Genomic DNA, 17,250 nt, shown 5'->3' on the forward strand with positions numbered 1-17,250 from the left:
AGGTTTGTGGAGACCGGCTTCTGGGTTTCAGCTTTGGTCAAATATTTTGGCTAAGCAAGACTCGGCCGCAAAACACTTTTAGCTGCACCAAATTATACACCACGCTTTGAAAACAATGCTTTAAGATGTCTTTTTAAAGTAGGCTTTTCATTTGAATAACTGAAGCCCAGATTTGCCCATCTCCATGGTTTTGAGTGCATTAAAAACACTTGAATGAACGTTTGTGGCAAAATCTCGCCATATCTAGATACCAGAGACACGGGGTGCGCTCTTTTGTCTCGAGCCGGCTTTTTCACCTTAGCAACCACATTGCAATGGCATGACAACCACGTATAACATTCTAGCACTGTGGCAGTAAGTTTGGCAAAGACAAGCACCACTTACATTCCCTACAGAAAATGTAAAAATCTACTTTGAATTCAAATTGATTTATCCTCTCTCTCATATACCCAAGTGGGAGTTTTAGAACAGAATTTGATTGATTTCCGACCACTGCTTTTATTTGATAAGCTTGAGGTAAAACATGACATGGATCCTATATTCCACTGTGATTCATTCTGGTTTGCATTTTTGGAGATGAGTTCTATCTTATTCTTTGATGCATACGGATCAGTGTCGAAACTCACCGGTTTTGGAAAGGACTGAACATTTGACGTAGTCGGCTGGGGATGGGTTCAAACATAACCATGTAAAGAAATCCCTGTTTGTTTCAGTTATTTAAAAATGTCTAGGAAATTTTGGTCAATAAATGTACATTTGATGAAAAAATGACAATTATTTCATGTTTGGAATGACAAAAGGATTTCAGAATACAAAAGAAGATATTTTGGTAACCAAACAACACTGAACTATCCTTTTAAAGTTGAGAAATGTACATACTGGGAAAAAAGGTCTGGATTTTGGTAATCTTGTTATTCACATTGCTAACAAAATGTCTTTTCATGTGTCTTTCTTTAGATGGAAGATGATTGGTGAAGCTCTGAGAACAACAGATCGCTGACATCGTGGCTTGAATACTTGCCCTTCCCCTTCAAAGTCTAAACTATCGTCCAGCGTCTGGAGGCCGCCGATAACTGCGATGGGTTCTTCACTGTGGAAATGTCCCTTTGTGCATGGACTTTTGTCAACTGTGATCTTTTTACAATGTTCAGAAGGTAAGAGGCCGTCTTTTTTTTCAGCGTTGCTCACAAATTGACACCCCTGAAATATTGCGAGGTTTAATACGTAACGTGTTTAGCAAAAGTGGAACACTTGCCTCACGTGTTTGCTTTAGTTTGCGAATTCAATTAGTTCTGCTTTGATTCTGCGTGTTACTTGGCAGTCCCACACTCGTCCTGCGGGCAAGAGCAGTGAAATCTTGTTTAGGATGAGCGATGCGATGTTATGCCGGCTGAAAGCATTTGAAATGCAGGCAGTGTGATTATCCGCGCACCTGAGAACATGAAGCGTGTGCGTTTGGCAGGTCGCCAGAATGACAACGACCAAGTGAAATCAATATTTGTCAATGTTCCTGAGCTTTTTTCCAGTGACTATTTGGGTTTGATTAGCGTGTTGGATCATAATTACATGTGTTGTTGCCTTCCACACCCCAGCAAAACGACACATCTTGGCATCTTTGCATAATCGCAATCATTATTTTTCTTGCTCAGTTACGTGTGCTTTTCTGAACAAAATAGATTTAATCACACACTTGAGTGCCAAACATTAATTATACGCAACTAGCAAAACACATTTTTTATTGTTATTTTTCGTCTTTTTTGCTTGTTTGTTTTACTGTCTTCTGCAGCTAAAAGTAAAAAGATTCTGTCCGATTTCTGCATTGTTTCGGTACAGTTATAAGTTTGGGTTAATGCCTAACGAAAGTGATCCTTTTCTCGTCGGCGTTGTCTTTGCTGTTTTTCATTCAGCAGTCCATCAGTATGAGTGTGGATTACTCAGAAAATATTTCATCCATCCACAAGTCATTTATCATAAGCCACAACACTCCTGAGTTGAAAAAAACAACAATCTGCTCAACTTAGTTTTCTTCCTCCGCATCTAATGATGGATAATCACACAGAAAACGTTCAACAAGCTCTTTCCTTTTGTACATCTTCACATTTCTGGAGCCTCAGAAACCATAACGTATGAAGGGAAATCAATTGTAAAAATAAAAATGAGACTTTTTAATGTTCATCATTTTGACGGTCAGGCTCGTCAAATATCTGTCATAATCTATTATTACCCATCAGTATGATGCAAGGTGGTGTTATGTAGTAGTTAGCATGTTCGTGACGTCATCACAATGTTATTTTAATACAACTGAATTTCCAATAAAGCCGTAGTTGTTTATATTCATTTATATATTTAATGTTTATGTTGTCAGACATAAAATAATAATATCAGACAAATGTTGATGTTCATATGTCCAGTCAGTAGCAATGACAGGTGCTTGTAAATGGTGTTTTGTACTCGCTCACTCACAAGTTAGCTGCGGTTTGGTTATGAATGTGCTGCTTCTGCCGCTCACTGAACAGAGAAGACGCCAAGAGAGACATTTTTCCACTCACTGAAAGTTAATGTTATCCAAAAAGATGCATCCTCACCGCCAGTCTCCGCTGACCGCATGCGCGGTCTTCAAAATGGACTTGGCATCGTAAGTAAACTAATGAAGGGGAAACACCCTTCGCGATCGTGTTCAGTACAGGTGTAGTAGCCTACCATCACAATCTAATGAAAGGAAATGACAAAACGGGGAGTTACAAATTGCCCTTCTTGTAATCCGTCAAGATGTCTGAGGTCTCACAAATCCAGCAATTTTTGATTTGACCTAAAATGAAACAAAGCTTTATCATTCTGAAAAAAAAACAGTTAACAGGATATTAAATATGTTTTTATACAAAAGGTGACACAAGAGCACATCTGCATTATTCTGCTGGAATAACATGGATCAAACTTCGAAGCAGCTTGAGAGCATGCGGCCATTAAAGCAAAAGAAATACTAAGAAACATTTTCATAAGCATAGACATGCGAGTTACAATTAAACTCTTCTGTCTATACTCGGCCCCAGGAGATGTAACACATGATGAATTGCAGTAATGGATGTAATTATAATGTTCAAAGCATTGTATGCATGTGTCTTTTCACATACACGCTGTCAGTGTGCAACAGGACTAAAGCAGCTGTTGAATGTAAATGGAGTGATGTTGTTCAGACACGGCTGAGAGAGACAGTCAGTAAATGATCTGTCACCACTGTGTACCGCTACATGGGGATCTGTGTTTTGAGATGATGTGCCTCGTGGAAGAACGGCTTGATGGAAAAGTGAAAGTAGATTCAATCTCTCACTTTTAAGAAAGAGTACATATTACGAGATCATGTAAATAACATTTCATGCGGTGTGTAATGTCGCCGTGTGTGAATGTAAGCGGTCTGCCAAGTTGTAAAGCCGAAGGTGAATGAAAAAAAGGCTTGGAAAAAAGGAAGTCGACACAAAGGAGTCGTGCCCTAGTCCAATGTGTGAACCGCCATGGATTTACGTCACTACATGTAGCCCGCGCCTAGGTATTGCTAGGATTGCCCATGAAAACATCACTCATCTCCCCTCCTCCACGGTAGACCAATCATAGCAGATTAGACCATCTGACCAATCAGAGTAGGCTGGCGGAAAGGAGGGGATTAGACGGATGATTCGCCGAACAAATCATTTCAGAAGTAAGGTAAGAATAATGTCAATAAAATGACCAGGTCACATTACATCCCATTATTAAAAGAGAAGAATGAATCAGTTTTTAAAATATAGCTAGTTGTGGGACTATTAAGCTCTTTTGCTTAGTTGTTTTGTTTTCATTCAGCTGTTGTTTGCCTACGGTGATAGGAAAAGATCCTTTTAATAAAAAAGCTATAAAAAATGTTTAAGTGTAAAGATATTATTACAAATAGGCTTAATTTGATTGTTTTCTTCCTTTGATTTTGGAGAAAAATGTAATTCTAGAAAAATGTTTCAATTTCTTTTCCCTGTTGCCCCACTTAACCTCGGAATAAAAGTAGCAAAACAAGTTTGCACTTTTTTTCAGGCCGAATCCTCCAGAATTTTGAGCTACAAAAAACTCAGAAACAAGATAAAGAATCTAGCGTATGTAGATGTTAACTTTGCATTTTAGAAACCTACTTGATTTGCAGGTTTGAAAAGTTTGCTCTCTCTGTGGGTGGTATTCTCCCATATCTTCTATTCCCGCTTTCATAGATCGAGAGCCGATCGTTCCTCTGCCACAAACACCTTTATGCTCCATTTCTCTTAGTTTTCTTTTAGCTTTTGGTAGCTCACCTCTGAATCATGGGGGTATGTGACATGACCATCATTTATTATGGTGGCATTGCCATGGGAGAAGCGAACACAATGGATTCCCGAATGTGCCAACAACAAGCACACCAAAGATATGATTTATATATCTCACATGCTATTCTGCTTCAATGCCAGCCATCCATGAAACAAGAAAAGTCTTATCTGCAGCCACGAAAGACGGACCAGCAGGAACGTGTGTCAAAACAACCTGCCGTCTTAGTAAACTCATTCATATTTGTTCCACAGAAACATCTCACTCGACAGGGGTCTTCAATATCTACAAACCTCCACATCTATAAGCTTCTCGTTTATCTTGACAATGGAGTTGATTTATTTTCTCTCGGTGTGTTCGTGCGCAAAGACTTTCACTAAACTGAGCTTTTGTGTCTTGTTTTCAGAACGCTGAAAATGAGGATTTCAAAAACGCAGAAGATATTCTTTCATAACACAGCAATGCTATAAACGAAACTATGACCATGTTGGGGGATTTGTATCTTTATTAAAATCTGCATTTTTGTCAAAGCTTGCCGCACAAGCTACGTCACTGCGCAGAACTTTGACATGACTGTTGTGAGTTGAATTTGAACTTGTGTTGTCTATGTGAAATGTGTGGGCGAACCGCCAGACGTATTGCTCAAACAATGTAGCGAACACCAGACCATCACACAATGTTCACTTTTGAAAAAGGTACAAACACATCTTCACAGTGATGCCATAGAAGATACTATTTTTGGTTCCTTCATAAGAAACATTTAATCTTAAGAACCTTTTTCCACTATAAAGAAATGTTCTTTGGATTGTAAATGTTCTTAAAGCAAAATATGGTTCTTTTACGGCACCTTTATTTTTAGGAGGGTGGCCACGTCTCTGAGAACTTTTAATTGAACCTTATTCAACCACTAAATAATCATATGAACAGCAAACAGATTCGCAATATTTTTCTCTTGTAAGGAGGTCGTACTTACAGGTCCAATTTATAGTTTAAAACCCCACAGAGTATAAACTCTTGATGATGCAATTCAGCGTAAACAACTTTACGGCGCCGGCTGAAATAACTAGGCTGGAAGTTGAAAGGAAAAGCGTTTTTCCCTTTTCTTTCAGTCTCAGGACGCAGAAATGCATATTTCGACCGGGCAGATGGAAGATTTAACAGCCCACAGCTGTCTCCTCCACTGGCTGTCTGAGCTTTCCTGCTTTACTGTCCATTTACATCTGATTGTAAAACGTTCCTATTTTTTATGTGGCGATGACGAACAGGTGCCTCCGTCTAATGGGGTGGGAGCTACGTCTCTTGACATTTAGATTTTAGCGAGTAAGAAGGCTTTAAATCAACGTTCCTGACGGCACTATATAACGCTAAGCACTTTTAGCCTCTGGTGTATGAACCGCGTGTTGCGCGACTAGCACCTCCTTCAGGTTATCCAGTCAATTGGCCTGCTCAAACATCTCTGGGAAGAGAGATTACATTTGTGCGATGCTTCTCAGCTGTGTCCGTCTGTAGATAAAGCTCAGGACGGGAGGTGGATATGAAAGAATGCTCTTTTTCCTAATGTAAGCTCTCCGAGGCGTCTCGCATTCCACGGTGGACACGCTTGACAGGTGTTTTGAATAAGCGATACGTTTCATCTCAAGAAAGAATTTTGTGCGTTCAATCTAGTTGTCAGCTCGACAATAGGAAATATTTACGCAATGCTGCGGCAAGAGAACCTTGTTCAGAATGCATGTGTTTTTGTTTTGTCCGCACCATCGCCGGCAAAGCTTGTTTGTTGACGTCGTCCTGAAAAATGCTCAGGATAGTGAAGTTCTTGATGGAAGATCTGCTACAATGACATGTGAATGGGTACTAAAGGGAGCACATTTTATCAGCTATTAATCTGAAATCGACTCGTAAATGAACCGTAATATAATTTCTGAATAACATAATACAAATTAAAACTGCTTTCATTTTTGACCAGATTAGATTTCATTTCTCAAATGAAGTTTTGGCGGATAGAAGTCATTAATGATACTTTAATAGATAGGTTTAAGTACCGAAACGCTAACAATCAAATTCAGTTAACCCAGAAAGGGGTTCGCTTAACCACGCAAAATACACATCAGGGAATATTCATTTTACGTTTCCAAACAGTACATCACAACACAGACAAGCACCACTTACAATTTTCAGAACTAGTACCACCATTTCCATTCAAAGTTATTGTTACTTAACAAACACATGGAGACTGGTCTTATTTGCTTTTCACTATCAGGCTTGACCCATCTGTCGTTTTGTCTCATCGGGCAGAAGACTGATGGAAGGGGTGGACAGCAAGTGAGCCCCTGACATGATTGCTAAAGGCCTAACACTGTTCAGGTGGGGGTGGGGATGGGGTTCTGGACGAGGTCAGTGACCTTAACTCGGGAAGAAAGGCAGACTACCTTCTTGAACATAATAGGGTCTCCTTTGTGGGCAGAACATGGCTGGATTGTGTTAGCCCTCCCCTGCCGGTGAAGAAATCAGTTCAGAGCCACACTACATTGCGTTGGCGTGAAAGTGACATTTAAATCCCGGCTTGGTCTCAGCAGCCGCTGACAGAAACGGTCCGGGCACTTCTAACACGCCCGGATTCACGTGTCCTCGTGTCCTTGTGTTTGTGACACGTTCAGGTGCTGAGAAAACACTTTGAGCTCAAGGGATTGTGATGGAGGCATCCCGTCATTGACACCATTTCAAGAACACTGTTTTCATTTGGTGGATAAGACTTTTACAGTCTTGCCATCTCTTAAAGGAACAGCTCATCCCAATATTTAAACTTTGTCATTAACTCACCCTTATGTTTTTCCAAAACCAAATGATTTGATTCAGTAAGACATATAAATAAGATCTGGAAGAATATGAACTCTAAAAGATATTTGAGTTTTTTTAAGCAGTGTTCACTGCCGTGATAACTTGCTATACTTATATGAGCTAGACAGATGCAGGTTTATTTCTGTAGCATATATTAAAATGTGGGCTTAAATAAGGCAAATCTTGAGGCTTTGCATCATTTTAAAGCATGAAAGCAAATTGAAATGTGTCTAAAGGTTCAGCTTGTACTTGTGATCGGCGGTTTGTTTAACCGATGCACAGCACATCGTGTGAGATGTTTGGAGGACAGCTGTATTTGTCCATACACAAAGTTATCAGGACGGGCTGTGCAGTTTGGCTTATAATAGTGCCGGTGACGGCTTAAACGATCACTTTTGAATACATTTCCCACAAAGTCAAACTTCAGTGTCCCTCATCATTTATTAGTGATGAAGATATAATAAAAGAGAAATTGGCCCAGAATTGATGGTACATTTACTAATGTATTTTAACCACAGGAAGCCTTAACAATTATTTTGAAAGCTGTCTCATTTCCTGGAACACGTCCAATAATTGTAAATTCTACCCTGGTTTATAAGCTTTATTATAGATTACCTCTGTAATCCTGTGAGGATTATGAGCATGTGCTTCATTTTGATTCAACGCTGCTGGAAAACACTCGCTGTGATGGAGGTGCTGTGTGTGTGAGTGCGTGCGTGTGGTGGGGGGGCTTACAGGTTAAAGGTCAGCGGCCTGTTAATATAGAATTGAGGAATACATTAATCAGGAATGACATTGGTTATTTTTAAAAGGCCGGTTCAGTCTTATTCATCAAACAGACTCATTGGGGGAAAAGACTTTGTCTTATGCCTTCTAATGCACGGGAATGACATTCGCAGGGTTTGTCCTGTTAGTTTCAACTGTTCAAATGAATCTGTTCAAATGAGTCATTTGTTGCGAGTCGTTCTGATCACAATGTGCGTTCATACTGGCGAACCCGCTGTGTATGGCTGACGCGTTACGTCATTGCGAGTGACGTCAATGCGTCAGGGTGTAAAAAAACAGTGAACTGGTCATTTGAAACGGTTCATAGAAACGAAATGTCTGAAAGACCCGATTCGCAGAAAAGAACCGGACTGCAGTTACAAATGACAGTCTGTCGACGCTGTGCACGCTGTGTTTTTGTATAAGACACAGGATATAATTTTGGCGAGAGTCTGAAGCGACACAACATTTTTTAACCATTGGGTTGAGCAAATTGGAAATTGTCTTTTCTTGGTGAAATGTCAGATGACACAAATATCTGGACTATGTGCACATTCCATTAGTGGAACCTAACACTGTGGAACTTAAAAGAAGATATTTTGAGAAATGTGGTTTTGTGTCCATGCAAACAAAGTCATCAGGGCTTGTGTGTGTATCAACATTCTTTTGTGTTTTGTGTATAGCCTACTATTACTGTAAATGGATTAGAACATGGATTAGTTTCTCTTGACTGGCTCAATTCAGGGTCAATGGAGTTAAAGGCCAGCGTTGATATGTTTACCTCAGTTTGCATTGCCGCCCCAAAAAAAGGATCAGGAGCTAAATTTCTGACCTGAATCGCGCTTCTACCTGGGCAATGTACTTTATCACGGCTAGCTCGAGCGAACCACAGGAATGAAAGAAAATTATTCCTGAATCGTCGTGCACATCGTGCAGTCATTCTCCAGCAGTCTAGAGGGGAAAGAGGTGGGGGAGATCTACAGTAGCTATATGAAGTGGAAGGAAGGGTTTTGTCATGAATACAAATTGCTATCTGGGAACTTGAAATAGACCGTTGTTAGTGGCACGTAAGCGTGGTAGGGAGAAGATCAGACCGAAGTAAATGGACTCTCAGAGAGACCTCCGAGTTTATGGTGCTTTCGGATGCAAATACGGCAGGCCGGAGTTATCAATAGCAAACCTCTGAAGGTTGGTTTTGTCTGGTGGGATTTATCATTCCCTTTAAGTAGGTCTGCACATTTATTTGCACGTGGTCTTGCAGGCATTTTTCGTCTTAGTGCCTTTAACTGACAAACGACACGTGAGAGCCATGTTGGATGTTAATAATTCAACTAATAATAATAATAATAATAATAATGAATAACTCGTTGTACTTTTCTGATCTTTCTGAATGAAACTGGATTTTCAATAAAAATAAGAGCACCTTGACTTATTTCAATCAGAAATTGACGGACAGATCCGATTGAGAGTTTAGTAAAACAATACTAGAGTGACTATTTAACTATTTGTCCAATGCATCGCAGGTGACGACAGATTAAAGGGAAAATGATAACAAATGCAGAGCAAATACATCTTTGTCTTATAAATTATGTGAATTTACGAGTCACGCACAATAAAAATAAAACGTAAATTTCATGTTGATCGCCGATAACCTCTTTTGGGTCTCTGGGTATCCTAAATAAACAGATTAGAACAGATTAGTTTCACTTTGTTTTGATACTGTTTGATACATACTGTTTATTCTGTGTTGTATCCTCCTCTCAGATACATATAGTGTCTGAATGCTGAGATAAAATATTTTATAAAGAAAAGTTTTGTTCAGATATTAACAGAACGATTTTGCACATGTGCCCCCCTTTCCAGGAAACTCTTTTGGAAAGTTTTGACTTCACCTCTGGATGTGTGTTCAGTACAGTAAGCCCTGCATTGCTCTTTATATTGGATTATGGACACATGAGAGCAGCCTTGCTTTGCTCGCAACATTTTTCTTTTCTTCTAAAGACATTTGGCGCCTGTAATACTGGGAACAAAATCACAAAAAGTCCCTGCTGGGTCTGTTGTGGGGCCTCTCTTACTTTTCTAAAGGTGACACCCTCCCTTTCTCCTCTCCGCCCTCTTTCTCTCAGAGAAATCCCCCGGTGGAGGCTGGAGTCTGGAACACAATGGAGGCTGGCTGGGGGGAGTGTGTTGGATTTGCATGCAGCTGTTTTCTGTTTCCACAGCCACAAAAGCCAATCAAAGCTGCATTAATAGAGGGTGACAAGCATCACCCGACATCCAGACCTCCTGTTTGGACCAGGTTTCACACACTTGTTTGCTCTGTTGCCGTGCTGCTATTCATCCCATATGGTCACTGGGATCAGATCTTTCCCTGAAAGCTATTTAAAATCCTTATTTTAGCGCCAGAATGATAAAAGTTAAGCCGTTTGGACATCAGCTGAAGAGGGATGATGACATGTTTGATGTGCCCAGAGCTAGTTATCTGATACGATATCTGTATACAAGAACTGCGGCACTACATTACCTGTGATTTTATTTGTTATCCTTTTCTTTAAAAGCAATCATATGAGCTATGGTGCGACATCCAATTTCAAGGGTGTTGACAGAAAACACAATTTGTAATATAGAGCCGCAAATACCGTCTATCGAAAAACAGCAAAGAGAGTTGCGCGAAGAGTGCTATATTGTGCGACGGCATTGGTTGCTGCTTGCTTGAGCCCCGTACCGAGCGTGTCGGGTGGGGGCGCTGACCAGGATGCCTGATAAGGTTCCAAGTCAACAAAACTGGGGAAACAGAATCACGGCCAATTAGGTTCTGCCTTGAGCAGTTGCCATGGCAATCGAATCGAACGTTCTGTGGTATATATTGTTTACAGCCTAGGATACCCCCTTAACATGATTTCATTTAAAAGCGAAAGTCAGATAAAGTGACACGAGCTTTGGCAGACTTTAGGGTGACTGATTCTCTGCTTGGATATAATTCTCGACTGCCACCGGCTGTGGTTTGCGTAGACATAGGTGAGTTTGAAAAACGGTACTGCTACTTGGAAACGATGGAGTTACTCTACAGAGTCGTTTTTAGACTATCACACTACATTGTAGACGACATAAAACATCATTCTTTTCTCCAAAGAACCCGAAACTGAAACCTTGTGAACTTCATAAATGTCCAGATTAAGGTATTCCACAGAAGAAATGTATTTTTGTTGTCTTCAAATAAAATAAAGGTTTGGCGTTTTATTTTTGCATAATCAAGAAATTGCTAGCATCTTGATTTATTTTCAATGCCATTTTAATGCCACCAGATATAATGATGTTCTAAATCCAGACACAATTTGAAGAAAAGTTGAAGCTAACATTCAATCAAAACCCTGTTTTTTATTAAAACGGTTTCTGGTTTGATTTATAACTGTATGTTGTTCAAAGAAGAAATTGTAATAAATTGCTCCGCCTCCTTTCTGCTTACATCATTAAGACAATGCGTGCCATTAGATAATGTTAAATAATGTCATTATATCTATATAGGCCTTGTTTAAGCAAATGTGCAGGAAGGTTTGGCTCTGGTATGGAACACTCCCTTTTATGATCAGCTGCTAATAGATAAATAAGTCCCGTCATATTATTGCTTCTCTATTCATGTTTTTTTTTACCAACACACTCCTTGAGTTTCAGAATCCAATATCTCTTGTTTTTTTTATGGGGAAATGTTATAGTATTTCAAGTTGGGAAAGTGTTGGTTTTCCTAAAGCTGACCATGTTTGAAGGCGAGGAGCTTGTTGACTGCAGGGGTTAGAATTCTTGATGGGTTTGTAATTAGTTTCCTGGTTTCCAGCTTCACTTCCAGATAGACTACCAGTTCCTTGTATTGATCTTACAGTTTGCTTCGGCTCTCTTGGGCCCCTGAAACACACGTCTTGTTCAGGGCTCGGCCAGCTCTATAGAAGCAGACCCCATCCATTTCTGGGCTTTCTGTTGACAGTTGTTTGTGAGCAGACCACATACATTTGATGGATGCAAGTAGCTTCTGCGGTGAAGGTAGAGCCGGTGGAGCGGCCGCAGGGCATGCGAAGACAGAACGTACTGCTTGTTTGAAAGCCACAGAACACGTTCTCTCTTTTTCTGCACAGTGTTTAAAAACGGCTGTGATAAACTAAGTCGCCGAGAGGAACAGATGTTTTGCGAGGTGTGGCCCAAACTAGATCTAGACCTTTGAACGCACACATCTGATTTATATCTGGGGCTGGACCTTCTGCTTCACATTTGAACAGTTCTGGATTAGTTTGACAATTTAATGTTTCGACCGGGGGAAATCACACGCAAGTGTTGTGAATAACAAATTGTGCTTATGACAGTTTCTTTTGACCTTATAAAATGGTCCAACAAGATCACTTACTGTATTTGTCGGTTATTATCGTCCGTTTTGATGCCAAAACAAAGAAAAATGATTAGGGGCCACAACCAACAAGTAGTGCAGTTTTCATCTGGTCGCTGTGGTTTTGTAGGTCATATGGCCGTGAATGTAAACTAGGCCAGAGGAAAGTGTGATATCCCATCCCATTTTTCATATGAGTATGAAATATGAGTCATTGAAGCCAAGTGAAATCCATACATTTATGCTTTTCACTGTATTCCAGTAACTCACATGTGCATTTGAGCTCAAAACAGGTCATGCAGATCGCATTAAATATCTTTTGATGGATTGCCAATGATTAAGGTGTTGAGTTTATGACATTCTGTCAACTGTATTTGTTATGTCAGATGCAACAGAACATAATTATGAAGTTACAGCTCTTTTGATATAGCTTAACATTTAAACACACAATATACTGAACCTTTCAATCAAATTTGCAATACATACGTTTTTGGAATTGGAAGCGTTTGCTCTCAGATAGTGTCTGTATGCATTTCATGTCTAAATTACATATGACATTTTTAGCACTTGGCAGACGCTTTAATCCAAAGTCTCATCAAAATGTATCCGATCGAACCCATGAATTATAAAATATAAATAATTTGGTACATGTTTGGTTAAATTCAGCAGTTATTGGTTAAATCTTTAAACTGCTGTCGATAAGTATCATACCTGTACATATATGTTGCCGTTACATTGGTGGTCAGACTCTCCGCTCTGGCATCCCATATTGCTTGACTTTGCCCTGAATGATATCCGATAATAAACATTGTTTTTCTTTTTGTCAGGCTTTGCTCTTCATTGTCAGTGTGTGGTGAAGTGAAATGTTATCACAGTAACGTAATGAAAGAAGCAGAGCCGCCCGAGCGTTTACATCAGCAGCATGGACGTGTGTTTTCCCGCGGATCTGAAACGGCGCCAGGACAGCGCAGGGGTATTAAGCGTTTAGCTGCTAAATGAGTTGGGTAGTTGGTTGCATGACAGAGCTGCGAGTGAATGGCAATATGCGAAAGTGTACAGACTTTTTCCTCGTGAAGGCAACAGGCTGCGAGAGGCTAATTGGGGAGCACAGAGCAGAAAAACACAACCGGCAGCTGGAGCCCTTGGGATGAAATGTTGCCGCTAACAACTGTGATCATTCAGAGTTAACGCATGCGGCAGCAGCTTTGATCAAAAACAAGCACATCTGCTTCAATGGTATCATAGTTTTGATGATTTCAAATTTTTATTTTTTGTCTGTTTGGGTTTACAATTTCAGTGTAGTTTTAGTCTGTTTTATTGGCGCATATAGTTTTATTGCGTTTGTATTTTTTGGAGAATGACTATGCCTCAGGATGATGTTCATTTTTTTTTCTCGTATAACACAGCGCTGCAAATTGTTCCATCTGCATCAGAATTCGCAGACCAATAACCACTTATGGGTAAAGTTTGAATGTGCCGCTGGTGCTGCATTTAAATTTACCGTCTACCATCATTCGGCATTTCAGATTCGCCAGCATGCAGCATCATTCAAATATGTGTTCCTTTTGACACATCAATCTTAATTTACAACCCTCTCGATTTTTCTCTTTCTCAGTAATTTCCGATAATTGTTTCTGTCAAATGATCAAAAAAGCATGGCTCGCTTGTGTTGAGTCATATTGTTTCTTTTTCGAACATGTTGCTGAACAAAAGTGTCGGAATCATTTGCTGAACAGAACCCAACTGAGTAAATCTCTCCCCAAACACACAGCTATGTGGCTGCGCTCAAATGTGCGGAGCGCGGCATATGGATTTTTTCTCCTGTGTGAACTCCACGCTAGTCTCCGTTTCGATCGGTACGACTGTAAAACAGATTAAATTACACTTCATGCTGGTGAGATTCATGTCTCTCTCGTGCCCTCTCCTCTTCTTTATTCGCTCCCATTTCGTCTACAAAAGAGTATCAGGAAAGCTCAGCATACTTTGATATGCTTTAGATGAACGAGAACCTTAAGAAATAGGAGTAGGAATTATTGTATTGCGGCACCTTAACATCGCTTGACATCATGCATTTATATAGTTTGTATGCGTTATGACATCATTCAACAACGGTAGTAAATGTACATCATTCTATTATGATATGCTTTTTTTATAGCATGCACTTCATCGACTGTGTATATGATAATATGAGGCTACATAAGTAAACATGAAAAGTACAAGAACTTCACAGGGCTGTTGGTGGTGGGCACCATCTGAATGTTTTTTTAACACATTATACAGCTGTTTGTTTTCAAAACATGTGCCTGGTGTGTCTGAAGCATCACATACATATAAACATATCGTGTTCCGTGATCGAACACATCTCTACATGTGGGTCAGTAATATCTACATCTCCTCTAACTTTAACCTCCGCTGCATCTTGGAAAAGTATGGCAGACATCATAACTACAGCCTCCGCATGGCACATTATCATTATATCGTATAGTCTGATGGGCTTTTTGAGGGGATGGAAAGCAAATCAACATGTCATTTTCATATCGGGTAAATGCACGGGTTTATCTGTCAAAGGCGCTGTGCTGTCACCTATTATAGCAGTCAAAAGGCTGTATTTATACAGTATTTGGTCAGTTCAGCATTTTCAGGATCAAACGTGCAAAAGTATCCACTTCGTATCACGCCACAGTGTGGATGCCCGCTGTGCACGGTGAAGAGTTTTGATCTGTAGTTTTAGCAATGGCACCCGAGACTCCAAGAAATGTCTAATCGGTGGGCTTCATGAATCAAGGGGATTTATATCTTTCAATTGAACTCTGACAGCTTGGATCAACCACTGCATTGGTTTAAAAAATGGCTGATAACTGACGAGACCGCCGTAGAGGTGCGACTCCGAAGCTCCCCTCATTGCGGTTTTACTGTCGTCCTCTTATCTTTGTACTACAGCACTGGAGACGCCATTGTTTTCCTTTCAAGTAGTTATTCAAGTAAACAGTCAATAACAAATAAACAAAGAACAAATAAATTCATTTAGAGCAGTGAATGATTTTCTAATGTTCTTGTCAATATTGTTGTGTGTTTAGTTTTAACAGTGTAATAGACAGCAGTGGTTCTATTAGGCTGCATTTACACGCGAGTCCTAAAGCATAAACCAAATATTTGAAGACCCTTGTTTGTTTTGTTTTTTGTCCCATCAGTTTTCTTTCAAACTGGCTGTGTTTACATGAATACCTCACCGAGATGCACGTTTGACCATTCATGCGTGCAGTAAGCAGTTAGACAGCCCTCTGGTTCTCAGTCAGAGCTCAATACTGCTAAAGCGCAGCGCAGGGTTTACTGTTTTTATCACATTCACTAAAGCGTTCAAGCCTTTCAAACTATACAGTCCGTTGACCGTGATCCGGTACAGATGCGTTTGACGCACGCCCACTGCAGCTGCACATGCACTTGAATGATTGTAACAGAAATATTTCTGAATGAAACGATCCAAACATATATATCCCAGATGCAGAGGCGTACAGAAACACCTTCCATATCAATCCGTAACTTTTCTTGGATTCGGCTTCTAAGCTGTCCGCTTACCACGATTGCAGTGGTAAACAGAAAATAATGATTTATAAGTGGAATTGTCGGGTAGTCATTTGACTTCAACCGTGTAAAATAGAGACGTCATAACCAAATGGAGCTTTACTATCCTGCAGAAAACATTCAGAATCAAATGCTTTTTGTTGTTGCACAAGATGCAATGGCTAATTTTCCGTTTCTTTCCCCTTGTAGCTTTCAGTCGGGCAGCTTTACCGTTTGGCCTGGTGCGGAGAGAGCTGTCGTGCGAGGGCTACCCCATCGATCTCCGCTGCCCGGGGAGTGATGTCATCATGATAGAAACCGCCAACTACGGCCGCACAGACGACAAGATTTGCGATGCTGACCCGTTCCAGATGGAAAACATTAACTGCTACCTCCCTGACGCCTACAAAATCATATCTCAAAGGTAAAGGGTCATGTGCCAGGCATCACTGTCCGTTTGGAACGTGGTCGCGTTTCCTTGCGTCCGATTTGGTGTTTGTACTCACTTTCAGGGTTTATTCTTGCACCAATACCTTTAGAGTAAAACTTTTAACGTGTAATACATTATGTTCCTCCAGAGAAAAAATGACAGGTTATTTTATAAATAGACACCACTTGTATTTCCAAGCCCTATTTAGTTCACTTTAAAACACATTTGTCGAAGCCTCATTAGGATTTGACACGAGCGCTACGTCACGAAGCTCTCTTCTGCCCGTTCGTCCACGTATGACAAATGAGTTTGGGACTTGAGGGGAAAACTCAACACCTTCCCCGTAATAGAGCGGAAATATGCATGGCTTTTTTCCTGCCGGTTGTTTGATTCCAGCCTCTAAATTCAAAGTCTATAAATTCCACACCGCTTCCTCGCGTATACTTTGAAGAGCTCTGCTGAAATGGCAGAGCTTGGCACGGAGCTGCGGCCCTGAGTAATGCTCGCCTCTCATACCATTTATATTAGTGACGCTTGTGCCTGCGCCGGCTCTCTCAGGACATTCTTGTGCGACTGCCAGAGTGTGCGAACGCGCGTGCACACATACACACAGAGAGCGGAGACTCCTCGCCCGGCTGCTGTGACATCAAAAGCCATCCAGATATTAACATTTCACGAGAGCAACCGTCTCCAGCTAGCTTTGGTGTGGTGAGACGTCAGCCTCCGTTGCAGTGAAGGCCCTATTTTCGACCTGACTCGGATGCCTGTAAACCTCGTTTTAGCATTTAATGAGGCATTTTAAGGCCTGAATTCTTCGGCACTGAAGGACACAACGTGGATGTACAGGATTGTAGAATAAAGGACTGTGGATGATAAATGTATTATACACAGAACATCTAGTGACATGTATGTTCTCTTAAGGCACGTTTGTTCTGTGGCTGCTTCGTGTGAAAATGTGATTTTCTCCTTG

General features: G+C 40.5%; 1 protein-coding gene across 3 annotated transcripts in view; it reads left to right on the top strand.

Annotated features, from left to right (window-relative positions):
- Positions 1–17,250, top strand: part of adgrl2b.1 (adhesion G protein-coupled receptor L2b, tandem duplicate 1) — an 84,126-nt gene that overhangs the window by 13,623 nt on the left and 53,253 nt on the right. For all 3 annotated transcript variants that reach the window (XM_079452921.1, XM_079452922.1, XM_079452923.1), the window contains exons 2-3: positions 958–1,154; positions 16,061–16,274. In XM_079452921.1, the coding sequence (XP_079309047.1) occupies positions 1,079–1,154; positions 16,061–16,274 (290 nt within the window). In that variant the 5' untranslated portion in view covers positions 958–1,078. The remainder of the gene's footprint in view (positions 1–957; positions 1,155–16,060; positions 16,275–17,250) is intronic.

This window comes from Barbatula barbatula (genome assembly GCF_947034865.1).
Source record: "Barbatula barbatula genome assembly, chromosome: 3".
In the NCBI taxonomy this organism is placed as follows: Eukaryota; Metazoa; Chordata; class Actinopteri; order Cypriniformes; family Nemacheilidae; genus Barbatula; species Barbatula barbatula.